At 40.5% G+C, this 16,174-nt stretch overlaps 1 protein-coding gene across 1 annotated transcript; it reads right to left on the reverse strand.

Annotated features, from left to right (window-relative positions):
• Nucleotides 1-1,585: 1,585 nt before the first annotated feature.
• On the reverse strand, nt 1,586-4,509 carry POU4F2 (POU class 4 homeobox 2). Its single transcript, XM_072121738.1, has 2 exons — nt 3,771-4,509; nt 1,586-3,430 (listed from the first exon to the last, which is right to left on the reverse strand). The coding sequence occupies exons 1-2, from the start codon at nt 3,990-3,992 to the stop codon at nt 2,492-2,494; spliced, it is 1,161 nt and encodes a 386-aa protein (XP_071977839.1). The 5' UTR covers nt 3,993-4,509; the 3' UTR covers nt 1,586-2,491.
• Between the last annotated feature and the right edge of the window lie 11,665 nt (nt 4,510-16,174).

Raw genomic sequence — 16,174 nt, forward strand, 5'->3', positions numbered from 1 at the left:
ACCCTGAACAATCCAGCTGATGTGAAAAAAATTGTTATACAAAGGAATTGGAGAAAGCAAATAGGGTTCACTACATTACACTGTTTATATTGTCTCAAGTACAAGACAAATCACATTAACCTTTCTGGCCCAGTGTTTCAGTCACATCCCTTTAATTAACATAGGAGTCCACCCCCTCATCTGTGGATTGTGGTGCAACACGTGTACAACCTAGCAGGAAAGTGTGTCCCAGGGTAGATATTTAGATAAGAAATATATAAATGGATGGATAGATAGACAAATAGATAAATCGGTGACATCTACATAGAGGATGGCAAGACAAATAGAATAGAAGGTAGATAGAAAGATGATAGATAAACTAGATAATAGACTAATATGATAGCTAGATAGACAAATAAATAAATAGATAAATATATAGATGACACATACATACTGTATAGATGATGATGATGATGATGATACATAGATAAAGAGATAAATAGAATAGAAGATAGATGAGGATTAAAGATAAAATAGATGATAGACAAATAGAATAAATGATAGATAAATAGATAAACAGATAATAGACAACTGGAATAGATAGAGAATAGATAGAAAAACGCTGAAACTCATTACAGAAACAATACAATTATTGACAATATTGTGACAAAGATAAACTATAAGAAGCACTTATATATACACATATATACCTACATTGTATACATTTGTAGATTATTTCTATACAAAATATGCATTATATACACAAGTATATTCTTCTTACAATATACTCGTTATGCATGTAATGTATATAATATATACTGATAGAGAACACTAGTCTGGTGTAGTCTATTAGTAGATTTTGTGTAGTCATCTGTGTTGTTATATTGCTCTTTATAAGACAAAGGCCTGGTACACTGATGATGCCCACACATACTAAATATAAATAATATTATATATTATTACATGTCATGAACCTGCTTCTTCCTCTCTCTCACTGCAGGGGATGGAGCTGGCCCTGGTGCTGAAATCCATGTATTGTGAGCAGGGTTACCTCTAAATCCTTAGACCCTGACAGTCATATATGACTTTAGTGTTATATTGTACAAGGCTCTTATAACACATTTCTGTAATATATTGAGATTTTTTGTAAATGAACCTTAGTCTCAGCATGACAGCCTGCACATAAATAATACTGACAACCCATGGCTGCACAGATGATCACACAATAGATCACTCTAAAATCGAATCTAATATTTTTTTACAGAAAAAATAGAACTATAGAAATATCCATGTATATTATATGTAGAAGTGGTGGAATTATTAGAAGAGTTGTGAGAAGTAAATAAGAAGTGTATTGCCCCCAGGCTATGGAAAGATGATAATCCCCCCAACTGGAAAGTATGGTCCTGCCATAGACAGCTCAATAATATGGTGATAAACGCAGGGCTGTGATGAGCCTCCAGGGAATGGACTCCATTAAGACTGACATACAATTGTCTAATGTTCACCTTATCACATGAAGCGATTTTTCTTTTGCGTTATTTATTTTTAAAAACACCTTTATAACGAATTCATAACACTGTTTACGAAATAGTCACTCCCAAAGTCAGATCTGTAATATTTACATCGTTTTTATTACCACTGATAGAGTATGCTGGAAGCTTCACACAAATCCAGACAAAACTTTTTCATAAAATAAAACTTTCTTTACAAACAACTGTCAAAGTTTTTTTTTTTTTTCCCCTCGTTTTTAATAAAAGACGATTCAAACATTTGGAATAACTTAATACATTACCATCATAAATAAAAGCAAAAAAAAAACAAAAACAATCAATCCGGTCTTGTACGGGACAGAAAAAAATTGGAGATAATACAGCAAAAAACCGGTCAGAATATAATATGTGTGTTGTGCAATATTTACACTACAATGGGCACCAAAAAATGGAAGATTGGAGAGTGTTCAGACCAAATATTCATTACCGGTAATTAATTAATGGATATCCATTAAATATGGAAAGAATCCAAGCTCAATGTATAGGACCCTATGTATGGAAATCTACAGATGCTGATGTATTCATTTGTTGTTCTGTATATAAATCCTGTGTCTTCTATGAAGCAAAAAAAAGCAGCAAATCATCTTGTAACCTTGTAAACCCCATAGGATTGTAAACGAAATCTTCATAATAGTAATAATAAAAATAGTGATCGATACATCAGGAGTGATATCACAACTGGGGACAAATAGACTCATCATCATCACATTAAAAATATATGTCCTGTATATTTCTCTATATTTCTATCTGATATATTAGCATGGGGGGTTCCCAGCATCAGTCTCTCTTTTCCCGAGGGGTCTTACAAATAGTCGCGATTAATCGGGAATAATAATAAAATCGGTTCTTACTTGTGCAGTCCTGACTGGAGATGGGACTAGTGACTACAGGAGATAGGATGGTCCTGGATAGAAAGGATAAAATCTCTGTCCAGTAGAAAATCCCTCAGTTTTTTAAGTCTAAATCCCAGCAGAGTATTTCATCCTTTTCTGTTTCTGCCTTTGGTTACAGAACCAGACCCGGACCACGTTCTTTTTCAGGTCCAGTTTCTCGGCGATGGCTGCGATCTTCTCTGAAGAAGGTCTGGGCTGGATGGCGAAGTAGGCTTCCAGGGATCTCTTCTCCGGGGCGGCTATGGACGTGCGTTTCCTCTTCTTCTCGGCTCCATTGAAGAGCTCAGGCTTGGTGAGCTTCTCCCGATGGGACTTCTCGGCTTCTTCTAGCCAGGCTTGCAGGATGGGCTTTAGGGCGATCATGTTGTTGTGGGACAGGGTGAGGGACTCGAACCTGCAGATGGTGCTCTGGCTGAGGGAACCTACACCAGGGATCTTCAGGTTAGCCAGGGCAGCCCCCACATCTGCCTGGGTCACCCCCAGTTTGATCCTCCTCTGCTTGAACCTTTCAGCAAATGCTTCCAAGTCTCTGGGATCGGCGTCCACATCGCTCATGCATCCCATGTGTGATGGCAGCCCGTGGGCATGTGCCATGCTGAGTGCAGCCTGGTGCATGGGGTTCATGCCTGACATGTGAGGGTGAGCTGGAGTGGACACCACCGAACCATCAGGTCCTGTTATGGCCCCCAGTGTTAGCCCAGGAGTGATGTGGTCCAGAAGTTCTCCTTCCAGGGGCTGGTGGTGGTGATGGTGGTGGTGGTGGTGGTGATGGTGGGATCCAGAAGGATGGGAGATGGGCACAGAGGAGGACGAGGAGGCAGAGGTGCAGGGGATGGTGTTCATAGTGTGGTAGGTGGCGTCCGGCTTGAAGGGGCTGTGGTGGGGAGTGTGGTGCTGGTGCTGGTGGTGGTGCTGGTGGCTCTTGCACTGAGACGCAATATCCACAGCTGCCAGAGCTTCAGCACGGGCCAGCAGACTCTCATCCAGACCCCCGAATATATTGCTCTGCAATGTCAAATAGAAAGCACACATTACTGTCTGCTGGGAATTCAGCGATTAAAACTTTTCCAGAATGTTAAAAAAAAAAAATCCTGGTACAGAAAAGAAGAAGAAGAAGGAGAAGAGAGGGGAGAACACACAACAGCAGATACATGCAACATCCCAGGTCATAAAAATTAATATGAAAGGCAAGACCGGCTGCATACATAAGTGGAGGCAAAAGACAGGGAGAAGGGGGGAAACACTGGATGTGCTGGTGATTTGCTGTGCAGACATGAAAAAAACATCAAGCAGATAAAGGGGCTGTCAGGATGTGCCTCAGAGCGGTGGTCTGCACTCTACATACCGGTGGGGTTGGGAGACAGGCTCTTCTCATCGCCTCCGAGCTGCTGCTGCTGCCTCCCCCGGTGCTGGTCCTCACACTGGTGACACTGGGGGAACTGGTGGCCGACGACGATGAATGTGGGGAGGAGGAGTGCAGGGCAGAGAACTTGGCCTCATCCTGGAGGCTGCTGCTGCTGTGGGCCATGCTGAAGGCTTGCTTGCTGCTCAGAGACATCATCATCATGGTGAGCTGTGGTGGAGGGGCACAGGCACCCCTAGATCTAGTCACAGCAGCCTCCTCCTGTCCTCTCACTCACTCTAAGACTGTCCCTGGGAGTAACGTGGCTTTCTCTATCCTCCTCCTCCCCCCTTGAGAGTAAATACGAATAAGATCTTGTACTATTTTCCTTTCTCTGCTGCCACTATTACTCCTCCCTCTCTCCTGCTATTAATGTTTGATAGTCCTGGCTACTAGTCCGCAGCTCAGCCTCCTCCTAGTGCCTACTCTACAAGCCCTAGACATGAGAAGCAGGTAGCTGTGTCCATGTGTCAGGTCAGGGATACCAAGCTACCCCACTCTCAGGTTACTAAGATACTGTGCCATTCAGCCTTTGTCTCCATCATCTAGCAGGACCCTACCCCTATCACTGCTCAGTGCTGTGTCTGTAGCTCTCCCTGTGGGGGACCTCTCTGCCTTCTCCTGATGCTGGTGCTCCTGCTGTACACCTTGGCCTGTAAGGTATCTATGAGAAGAGGAGGTATCAATGTGGATTGGATGCTGGGCACATCCTGCCTCTCTCTCTCTTCCAAGGGCTTCCAGCACCTCTGTGATTGGACAGCTGTGTGTGTATGTGTATGTTTATATTAGAAGGATATAGACACTGTACATATTTAGTGCTTGACCATAGATGTCCTTTATTGCACATTTCAATTCCTTATTTTTACTTAAATGAAGAATTTTCTCTTATCATTTTCTGCTAATTGTTATTTCTTCTATTGACATCAGTAAAATTATATTAACACACTAGTTGTATCCTTATGTACGTTTTGCATTGCCATCATGGGAAGAGATGCTCTGCATGGTTCTAGGCGCGATACTCTGCAGCTCATACAGGTCAGCTGTCATAGTTCTTATGGGGTGCACCACACATTTTGTCCTGATTTTATAGATTGCTGGGGTTCATATTGGTTCCTGGATTAAATTACTTCACTATTGTACTATATTTTATTATAATTGTACCTGCATTTGTATTATGATTTCATTCTTGTTTATTTAACACTAAAAAAATTATTATAATTTATGACTCCTTTATGGAAAAACTTCCTCTTTACGGAAAGGCTCTACACATTTCTGTATCTGTCATTAATGTAAAATATATCATCGTGTTGCAGATATGAAGGAGTTCAAATTGCACAAAGCACAAATGAACTGCTTTTCTTCAAAGAATATTAACCCTTAATGGAAGTCTATGTCCTGTCCTCTCCATACAGAGATGTGTTGCCCTTTGCTTTCTGCAGGCAGTGTGTAAGCATGTATTGTTTTAGGAAGGAAACCCCTGTATTGCACTGTACAGCTCTGACTTGTCGCCATCCTGAAGGAATGAAATAAATCAAAGTTAAGCGCTTGAGGATCATTTAATTATAGTGTGAACAGCGCTGTGCACCACGTCCGACAACATCTCTAAGCAAATTATAGTCGGCCCAGGAAGGAATTATTAGATTGGAATTTCATTTAGGCCGGGGAGACACAGCACTTCAATATGTAATCTGCTCTGCCTCATCTGATTTGTAAGCTTAATTCGCCTTGACGAATTTATTAGTTTTCATAATGTTGCAGAAAATGAGCGGCTCCATAGTCTACTAATATACTCTGCCCCATAAATCGGGAGGAGAGGCGCAGAGCTTTTATTACTGACTAGGCACGTGAGGGGTTAATCACACTATCTTCTGATTATCCACATTTATGTCATGTGCCAGGGGCACCACTGCTGCCACTGTTATGTCATGGAGACTAGTGAGGGTGACGGCTCTGCATGCTCCTGCTGTGCTGAGCTATGGGGCAAATCCTAGAGAGGTGATGATTACTCTATGTACAGGGGGTGTATCATCAATGTGCTGATAGGACAAGAAGGGTCTATAGGGAGGTACATTTTATATATGAGGAACATGGATAGATGACTGGACATATAGATATGTAGATAGATAAGAATTGTAGATATAATATGAGATTGTTAGATATTGCCGGGATACACTGGCTATATCCTATACAATAAATAGATAATGATTAATAGATTATCAGCAACTCTATTACATAAATGCATAGATTGATGGACTGCCTACATCGCCGTACAATATATAGGTAGATAGATAGTCTGCACCCCTATACAACATATACATAGATAGATAAATAGATAGATAGAAATAGATATAGATAGATAGATAGATAGATAGATAGATAGATAGATAGATAGATAGATAGATAGATAGATAGATAGATAGATAGATATAGATAGACTTTCTGTACCCCTGCAGGACAGCTGGATAATTAGACAAGAAGATAGATAGACAGATAGTTTGCACTGCTATACAATAGATAAAAAGATGTTAGATAAACAGAAAGTCTTGACCTCTATACGATAGATGATAGATAATATTGCTATACAATAGATAAATAGATGATAGATAATCAGAAAGTCTGCACCCCTATACAATAGATATATAGAAAGATGATATATATAATAGACAGATAGTCTGCACCCCTATACAATAGATACATAGATAGATGACATATATAATAGACAGATAGTCTGCACCCCTATACGATGGATGATAGATGATGGATAATAGACAGATAGTTTGCACTGCTATACAATAGATAAATAGATGATAGATAATCAGATAGCCTGCACCTCTATACGATAGGACTTGTATAGTAGTTTTCTGGAGCTTAATTACTGGCAGAGATGTTAATGTATTCTATGACACTGGAGGATTGGGAAACGCTTATCGTCAATTTGCATTAATCTTGATGTTAATAACAAGTGACAAGAGATCTCCACAATACTGCACTCTTGTCACCATTGTGTGCAGTAAATACAGCGCCATAAGAAATTCATGAAAACTCTGCCGAAATAATTGACTTCACTTTTACTGCTCTTAAGATGATCTGGGAGGTAAACGGGGAGGCAGACCTGTCACTGGGAGGTTCAGTGTGAATAGTGATCTGCTGGAGACCAAAGCCCCAAATATCTGGGAACAGTCACTGCCAATAATGAATGTATCTTGTCATGGAGAATACACTTCTTACAAGGCTGCTGCTTCAGTAAAGTAAGTCTTGATCCTGGAAAGTTTTATAGACTTTGTGATGTGAAATACAAACTTGTACTGAGCACCCATTGACCTGAATCCTGAGCAAAGTCTTCTACTGTAATGGATGTGTGAGCATCATATGATATCAGTCACTGATGCTGAGGTGGAGGATCATACTGTGAGCCTAGAAATCAGTGCAGACTTACAGGGTTAAATCTTAGCCAGGAAGAGATTATGAAGATGTACAGAACATAAGAAACCTGGCTGCTCCTCCATGTATTTCCTATGTGATCCTAGTACATGGAATGAGGCTGAGCATCATTCTGTTACTCCTGGAAGATAGATAGATAGATAGATAGATAGATAGATAGATAGATAGATAGAAAGAAAGAAAGAAAATGTGTTAGACATCAGGTCTGTGTTCAGACAGTTTGTGCTGAATCCATATTAACTTCTTTGTGTCTGAAGTGGAATGCATAAGATTTTCATCTTTATAACTGATGTTTTTACACATATCAATGCAGAACATAAATGAAGGTGGTTAGCAGGTGTAATGGACACTGAATCCTATCTTATCTGTTTATTTCTATCTACTTTATCTAATATAATATTATTTCTAATATCTATTTTTCTATCTATTATAGAAGAAAACAGGCAGCACTCCAATTGATGTGGGGAAACAAAGTGGCTTTATTCACCCATGAAAGAGTGCCGTCTGCCTTCTGCTATAATACAGAGGGCTAGATTTATCTTAAGTTGCTTTAATTTGCGCATTTGCGCCTAAAATGTCTCTATTTTGCACCAGGAAGGGGAGGGGTTAATTTGAACGATCCCATATTATGATGGTTTACATTGTTAAGCATCATCATTGTTTTCTATTTAAAAGAATCAGTTTAAAAAATATATATTAAAAAAACATCAAGAACAGTTGTATGACTGATGCTCCTGATGCTTCTGACAAAATGTTTATGTAAAAATAAACATGAAGTTACAAAATAGCAAAAATTTCCCCATTAAAGCCTATGGGAGAGTGAAAATCTGCATCAATATGCAGTTTCCATGCAGAATTCTCAGTCAAAACAGATGGGAAAAAAGAGGGAAAAAATTGCATGCAAAAAATCTGCATTAAAATCACAAAAATGCACCTATAAACCAAAAAAAAGAAGAAAGTTGATTTATCAAATGTGTCTGATTGTTTTTTTTGGTCATCTGCGCCTGCTCTGGTGAGGAGCTTTTTTGAGACTATTTTGAGACATTTTAAAAAAGTCGCATGTCATAAATTAGGAAAAACATCTGGATTACTAAGTTAAATGAGGCGTAAGTGGCTAAAATCCATGCGCCGCTAACTTTTGGAAAGTCTCAAAAAAGTCTCAAAAAAAGACGCAAATACATACTTAAGCCAAAAAAGTCTCAAAAAACACACCAAAAAAGTCACAAAAAAAGATGATAAATCTGGCTCAGAGGGTGTCTGGATTACTCCTATCTATCTATCTATCTACTCATATCTATCTATTTCACATCTATCTATGTTGATGAAAAGGATTAGTATATGTAACTTATTTCAGTAAAACTTACAGGTTGTACTGCAATAAGCTATTAATCCAATCCCTCACTTATTGTTAACTGGTATTTTTCAATTTCTTTCCATTGATTTGGGGTATGTATAATAATAAATTAGGTTGCAGGTGCTGGCACCCACCATGGATCTTTAAAGAGTGCTGCTAACTACTTATTTGATCCATATTATCTATTAATTCCTTTATGACCAGGCCCTTTTCAGGGACATTACTTTTCTATTTCCCCATTTACAGAGCCATGTGAGGGCTTGCTTTTTACTTCCCAGTGGCAACTTTATAGAATAAAGAAGATGTGACATTTGGACCAAACAGTGAAATCTTTAAAAAAAAAAAAGCTTACCCTGTGGTATCCACCTCCCCTTGTTTTCTTGTCTTTCCTTTCCCCTATGTTTTACTGTTTATTATTACACTGTATTTTCCTTTGTATCCAACAAAACTGACTTATGATGTTCCCCCTGCAAGGGGTCTCTGTTCAGCCAGTTCGATTGTAAGGCACTCCTGTACAGCTCCTCCCTCTGCCACTGATGTCAGCTCACAGGCTGTGGCCTCTGTCAAGTAGCAGGAGGGAGGAGCTGTACAGGAGCACAAAGGTGGGGGCCAAGAGCTGAGCAGTCTGCAGCACAGACAAGTCACAAGTTGTTTTTTGAAATGCAGCCAAACCAAAGCCCAACTACACAGAGATTCTCTCAGGGTGCAAGGTAAGTTATAACACACAATTATATTGTAATGCAAATGCTTAGAGAAAACAGAAAGACATATTTGCAATGCAGCTATAATGGGCTTTTGCAACCGGTCTTTAGTGAAAATTAGGTCCCTGGTGACAGGTTCCCTTTAAATTATTTGCAAGAAAAATGTCTTTGTATTGTCATATTTTGACATCTGTAACCCCTTCAGACTTGAGTAAAGTATAATTTTTTTGCAGGGTAAGCAGAGGTTTTAATTTATACCATTATGGAAACTTTAAAACCTTTTGACCCCTTTTTATCCAAATGTTTATGGAAAAATGGCGACAATTTGGTCCGGGCTATACTTGTACTGGGCAGTTATTGTCTTGTATACCCTATGTGTAATTCTTCATCTTTATATACTGTGATTCCATGTTATTTGTGACCTTAAACAGATTTGCTCAATCAAAATTAAAGCTACACAGCAAAGACACTAATGTGAATACATTATAAGCCTTATTTTGAAACAACATTATCATAAAAGTATCTTCTATATGGTACACTATAGACATTACTTAAATTCAGTAAAACCTCTTTAAGAGGATTACTCAACATTTGCCAAAAAAGTGCTCTGAAAGAAAGTGGAAAATCCCCAAAATACATTGTAGAATGAAAACTTTTCTTAAAGAACCTGGTTATTGATTATAACTTATAATTATGAAAACAATCTGCAGCAACTCCTGCTAATTTTCCCCAAGGTTTTTGATGCAAGTCTTCATGCTGTTTCCCCACATGAAGAACCTATTGGGGCACATTTACTTACCCGGTCCAAGGAGTTCACAGATAACGCATTGTCCGACAATAATGCACTGTGCCGCAATTCACTAAGATCGTGCGCCCGATATCCTGCATGTGTCGCTTCCCTGCTCAGGTCCGCCGGAGTTCACCTTCTTCTTCCTGGTGCATGTAAGTGCATTTTCTTGCGACACAATTTGAAACTTAATTCCCATACTTAGTCCGAATCAGTTGGATCGTCCGACGGCACGCTGTCCGATTTCTGTCACATGAAAGGCAGCACAGCTCCATGTGCAACACAATCCCAGCGCAAACCCCTTTTAAATACCTGTCAAAGCGGCGCAAATCCCGAAAACAGTGAACAAACCAACGAAAGTGCGATCCGCGACCCTTAGTAAATAAGTCCCATTGTGTTCAGCTACCACTAAGCTTACGGCAAACTATGTGAAATGGTTGCAGAATTTACCCTGCTGACTTCGGCTGGTTTCTAATGGGGTTTTATACGAATTTTTTTTTTTGCCTTATCAGGGAGTGGACACTTTCTATGCATTTTCTATGCAGAATACAGGCTGCCTCTTGAGTTTCCTATTAGGCCCCTTTCACACTTGCGTTTTTCACGCGCGTTTTCTGCGTGTGCTTTTGACGTGCAGAACTTGCATTGCACTCTGACCCATTGTAACCAATGGCTCTTTTCAGACTTGCATTTTTTTTCACGCACACACGCGCGGTTTTTTTAACGCGCGTTTAAATATCATCATGCTCTACTTTTGCAAGTCACGTGCGTGAAAAACGCACCATTCAAGTCTATGGAGACGCATCAAAAACGCATTGCACTCTGAGACACTTGCAAGTGCAATGCAAGTGCGATGCGTTTTTCAGGCAGCAATTGCCATAGAAAAGATAGAGCTCAGTCCTGAGTCCTTTCACGCGCATTTTCTGCGCGTGAAAAACGCATTGAAATTGCATCAAAAACGCGCGTGAAAAACTGAGACACTGAACAAACACTGACTGAAAACTGATTGCACTCTGATGCCAAATGCACGTTTTTCACTGACCAAACCCTGATCGCACCCTGATCAGACTCTGACGTGATCTGCAACGCAAGTGTGGAAGGGGTCTTAAACTACTCAGGATCGCCACATACACTGGAGATCAATATTAGAGAAAAATGTGTAATCACTTGTTTTTACTGAAATAATGTAATCTACATTCATCAACATTTGACAGATTTTTGGAGGGGTGTACCATGCCAAATAGAAAGGTGTTTTACAAAATTAAGAAAGCATATCAGCATGAACCTTTATTTTGCAAAAAACATGATGATCATAATTAGAGAACAGCAATGACTGTGGCACAGAGAAAGATTATAACTACATTTTCTGAGGGTTACAACAGTCACCAGTAAGTGCACAGGCCACATCTGCGACCACAGGACGCCACTTCTGCGACCCCAGGGCATTAATGGTCTATCACATGGGCTACAGTGGGATTTTGGTCCACTCTTCCTCCACAGTTCTGTGATTTCTGTGAGTTTCCTGGCCTTAACTTTGTCACCATGGATTTACCAGAGGTTTTCTACTTGGTTTAAATCAGGACTCTGGCCTGTTCATTTTATTGTTTTAATGTTTTCTGTTTCAAGGACCTGCTTTACCTATTTTAATGTGTGACGGAATATTGTACTGAAAATTGTGGCTGGTTCAGTGTTAAATACAAGGAAGGAACAACGTGTTGTTGAAGAAGGTTCTGATACACACTTGTATTCACTCTGCCATGTATTTGTATGAGAGGTCCAACTCCTGCTGCTAAAAACATTCCTCAAACCATGACACTTCCTCCACCACCTTTCACTGACTTTTGACAATTGGTCATTTGGTTTCTGAAGAGAGGACTTTCAGTCTAAAGGCTCTTAAATGTTGATCCTTACCCTGTTTATTGCAGAAGTGGCGTTAAAAAGCGAAGTGTTAAAAAGATTAGCCATGGAGATACTCAGCATTATCCTGTCCTCTCTTGCATTCTCTTTAGAGGGCAACCAGCCATCTTGGGGGGGCTTAAATGCATTTGTGATGTCGTAAAGATGCAATAGTCCAGAGAAATCACAGACTTGGAACAACCAACTTCTCTTGCTATGGCTGTTGGGGTCACCGCTTTGGCCTTCATATTGACAACCTGCTGATCTCAGATCAACCTATCTCCAGTGTATATGTGTACCCACCTACAAAAATCATTAGAAATCCCTTATGTGATCCATTCATATTCACAACTCAGAGACAATACATTGCCCAATTATGCAATGAAAATCAGTAGATTACACAAAAGGTTAACTAAGAACTAATGTGTCCTCGATAAGAACTTCTTTTTCTATCAAAAGTGGATAACATGCTACAAAGTCCCAATGCAAAGTAATTATTTGCATGTGGCGTAAGCCTTTTCTGCAAAGAAGTGCTGCAAAACCTTGTTAGACATAGAAATGGAATAAACTTCCCTTTCACATTTTATTAGAGCTATGGGCACATAAATGGGCTGCCTAAGTGGCATTACTGCACCCTCTTCTCTCTGCAGGCCGTGGACATCTGGGGAAAGTCACTGTCACATCCTATGTAGTGCTATTCTGATTTATTATTAAAATTTAAAGAATGTATTCATATTTTACAGCTTCTAAAGCGTGCCATTAAATTTTTATCCATTAAGATAGGAGGGCAGTGCTCAACTTTACCTCTAGATAGCACAGGGGAAAAGTGTATGGAGCTTACCTTTTCCTATGGTATTCTACCTGCTCCCTTTATGTTCTATTCTCATAGCATTACATACAAATATTTAGATTTTAATATTTTTTAAATATTATTACATTATTTGGGATTATTTTAATTAGTAATTAATGTTCAGTGATGCATAGCTTCCACAAAGCAACATTTCATAACAATTTTTCATCTAGCGATTAGCCAGCAGGATTGTTATTGGATCATAAAACCCCTGCAGATCAGTTGTATTTGCTGAGACAAGCTGCAGTCACTACATTTGCTGTAGTAACTGATATTTACTATTCCATAGCCCATATCCATTCAACTGTAATACATGGTAGACCAGAGGTGAATCCACTGAATCTATATAGAAGAGAAGGGTACAAGGGGACAGCTTGCAAACGCTGTCTGGCTCATTATGCAAGATAAGTCTTCAGTATCAAATTGTTTGGTCTGACACCTGGAACCTGCATTAATAGGATTTAAGTCCAATCCATGGAATAGCAGCATCAAGGTACCACCAAGCCTCAGCAATGCAGCGGAAAACGCTTTCTGATTCCGCTTCTATAACCTCTGTAGTATGGGCAGGGTCATATTTATAACTCCTGATGTCCCAGAAAGATCCCCATCAAATGGTCATTTATATTGGACAATTATCACAATTAGCTTGTTAGGCTCAGTTCACACTACGGTCGAGATTTCCGTTTCCAATATTCTATCCTAATAGCCTATAAAGTAAAAAACTGAAATAGAATGGATCAGTTTTAAATCCCATTGAAATCAATGTCCCGTCCATACTCAAGTATAAGGCGAGTTTTTCAGCACATAAAATAACATCAGCTTATGCTCGAGTCAAGACAAAAAAAAAAGGATTCTCACCTTCCGATGTGCCCCTTCCCCAGCAGGTCCTCTTCTATCAATCGCGGCTCCGGCATCTGTTCCGTGTCTCCCGTGGCCCGTCGCAGGCATCGTGACATCAGCCGCACACTATGATGTCAGCGAGCGGCTGACGTCATGGTGCCTGTGACAGACCGCGCAAGGAGACCGAGCCGTGATGTTTAGAAGAGGACCTGCCGGGGGGCGTCGGAAGATGAGTACACTTTTTGTTCTTTTCCTACAGGCACTATACTGGGGGGAGGGGCTGCAGGCTATATACTAGGAGTCAGGGGCTGGCTGGCTATATACAGCAGGGGTCTGGCAGGCTATATACTACAGAGGGATGGCAGGCTATATACTACAGGGGGATGGCGGCTATATACAACAGGGAGCCGGCTGGCTATATACTACAGGGGCTGGAAGGCTATATACTGGCTATATACTACAAGGGCTGGCAGGCTATATACTACAGGGGGCTGGCAGGTTATATACTACAGGGGGCTGGCAGACTATATACTAAAAGGGCTGGAAGGCTATACACTACAGGGGCTGGAAGGCTATATACTGGAGGGGAAGGCAGGCAGGCTATATACTGGGGGCTATGTCCAATGCATTTCCAGCCCTTGGCTTATACTTGAGTCAATAGGTTTTTCCAGTTTTTTGTGTTAAAATTAGGGGTCTCGGCTTATACTCTGGTCGGCTTATACTTGAGTATATACGGTATATTTTTATGTCATCAGTTGTACAGTGATCCGTTATGCTTCAGTTTTTTTTTACAGAAAAAATGACAGAACACGAAGTGCAGTATATACTCGTGTATAAGCCCAGTTTTTCAAAACGTGCTGAAAAAACTCACCTCTGCTTATACACAAGTCAATTAAAAAATAAAAAACTTAATACTCACCCTCCAGTGTCCAGATCAGTGGCGCGGGTCCCGATCTTCAGCGCGAGGCTCCCGATCTCCGGCACAGTTCCCGGCGGCTCCTCTTATTTTTTTCTTCCTTCAGCAGAGTCGCGTCCATGTGATCTGCCAGTGGGCGCACACTATGGGCGCATGGACGACTCTGCCGGCTAGAGAAGAAAGAAGAGAGAAGATGAGCTGTCGGGAACCGCGCAGAAGATCGGGAGCCGCGCCAACGATCCAGACACCGGAGGGTGAGTATTAAGTTTTTTATTTTTTATGCGCTTGGCAGGGGGCTGGCTGTATATTACATGGGGGCTGGCTGTATACTACATGGGGACTTGCTGTATACTATATGGGGCTGGCTGTATACTACAGGGGACTGGCTGGCTGTATACTACATGGGGGCTGGCTGGCTGTAGACTACATGGGGGCTGGCTAGCTGTATACTACACCCTCGGCTTATACTCGAGTCAATAGGTTTTCCCAGTTTTTTGTGGTAAAATTAGGGGTCTCGGTTTATACTCGGGTCAGCTTATACTCGAGTATATACCGTACTTTTTGTCTGCTTAAAAAAAATGATTCATAACCGATGATGCCAAACTGACCATAACAGGTTAAATTAAGTTATTTTTACATTAAAGTCAATGGGGACCGATAAGTGTCAGTTTTTACATTTTTTTAGATGAAGAAATAGACAGATATAGATATACAGGCGGTCCCCTACTTAAGGACACCCTACTTACAGACGACCCCTAGTTAAAGATGGACCCCTCTGTCCACTGTGAACTCTGGTGAAGCTCTCTGGATGTTACTATAGTCCTAGACTGCAATGATCAGCTGTAAAGTGTCTGTAATGAAGCTTTATTAATAATTCTTGGTCCCATTACAGCAAAAATATTTGAAACTCCAATTGTCACTGGGGCAAAAAAGCATTTTGTCTAGAACTACAATCATAAAATATACAGTTTTGACTTACATACAAATTTAAAGAACAAACTTAAGAACAACCCTATGGAACCTATCTTTTACATAACCTGGGGACTGCCTGTACAGAAATAGTTAATGTATAGATATATAGATGGAAAAGAGATAATGGATAGATTAAAGATAAATGTGAGGTATAGAGTGAAAGATAGGTAGCCAAATAGAAATTAATTAAATAGAGAGATCAATAGGTAGATAGAAATCAGAGATTGATAGGTAGGTAGATTGATATATGCCCTAAAAACAAGACAAAATGAAGCTCATTATTGTGTGTGGCCTAGATGTGTCTGTATGACCTCCCGACCACGCTCCTGATAAGTTGCGCATAGTCTCCTGAGGGATCTCCTTCCAGACCTGGACTAAAGCACAGGGCTCCAGTGGCGAATTAGCCAATCCTGATTTTCTCTGGCAAGTGCCAAGCGTTGAGCTTTGAGTACAACCCCATGTGTGGACGTCGGCCCTCATACCATCCTCATGAAGTCGGTTTCTAACCGTTAGTGCAAACACATGCACATTTGTGGCTCCTGGAGGTCATTTTGCAGGGCTCTGGCAGGGGCTCCTCCTGTTCTTCCTTGCAC

The sequence above is a fragment of the Engystomops pustulosus genome, chromosome 1 (genome assembly GCF_040894005.1).
Source record: "Engystomops pustulosus chromosome 1, aEngPut4.maternal, whole genome shotgun sequence".
Taxonomy (NCBI): Eukaryota; Metazoa; Chordata; class Amphibia; order Anura; family Leptodactylidae; genus Engystomops; species Engystomops pustulosus.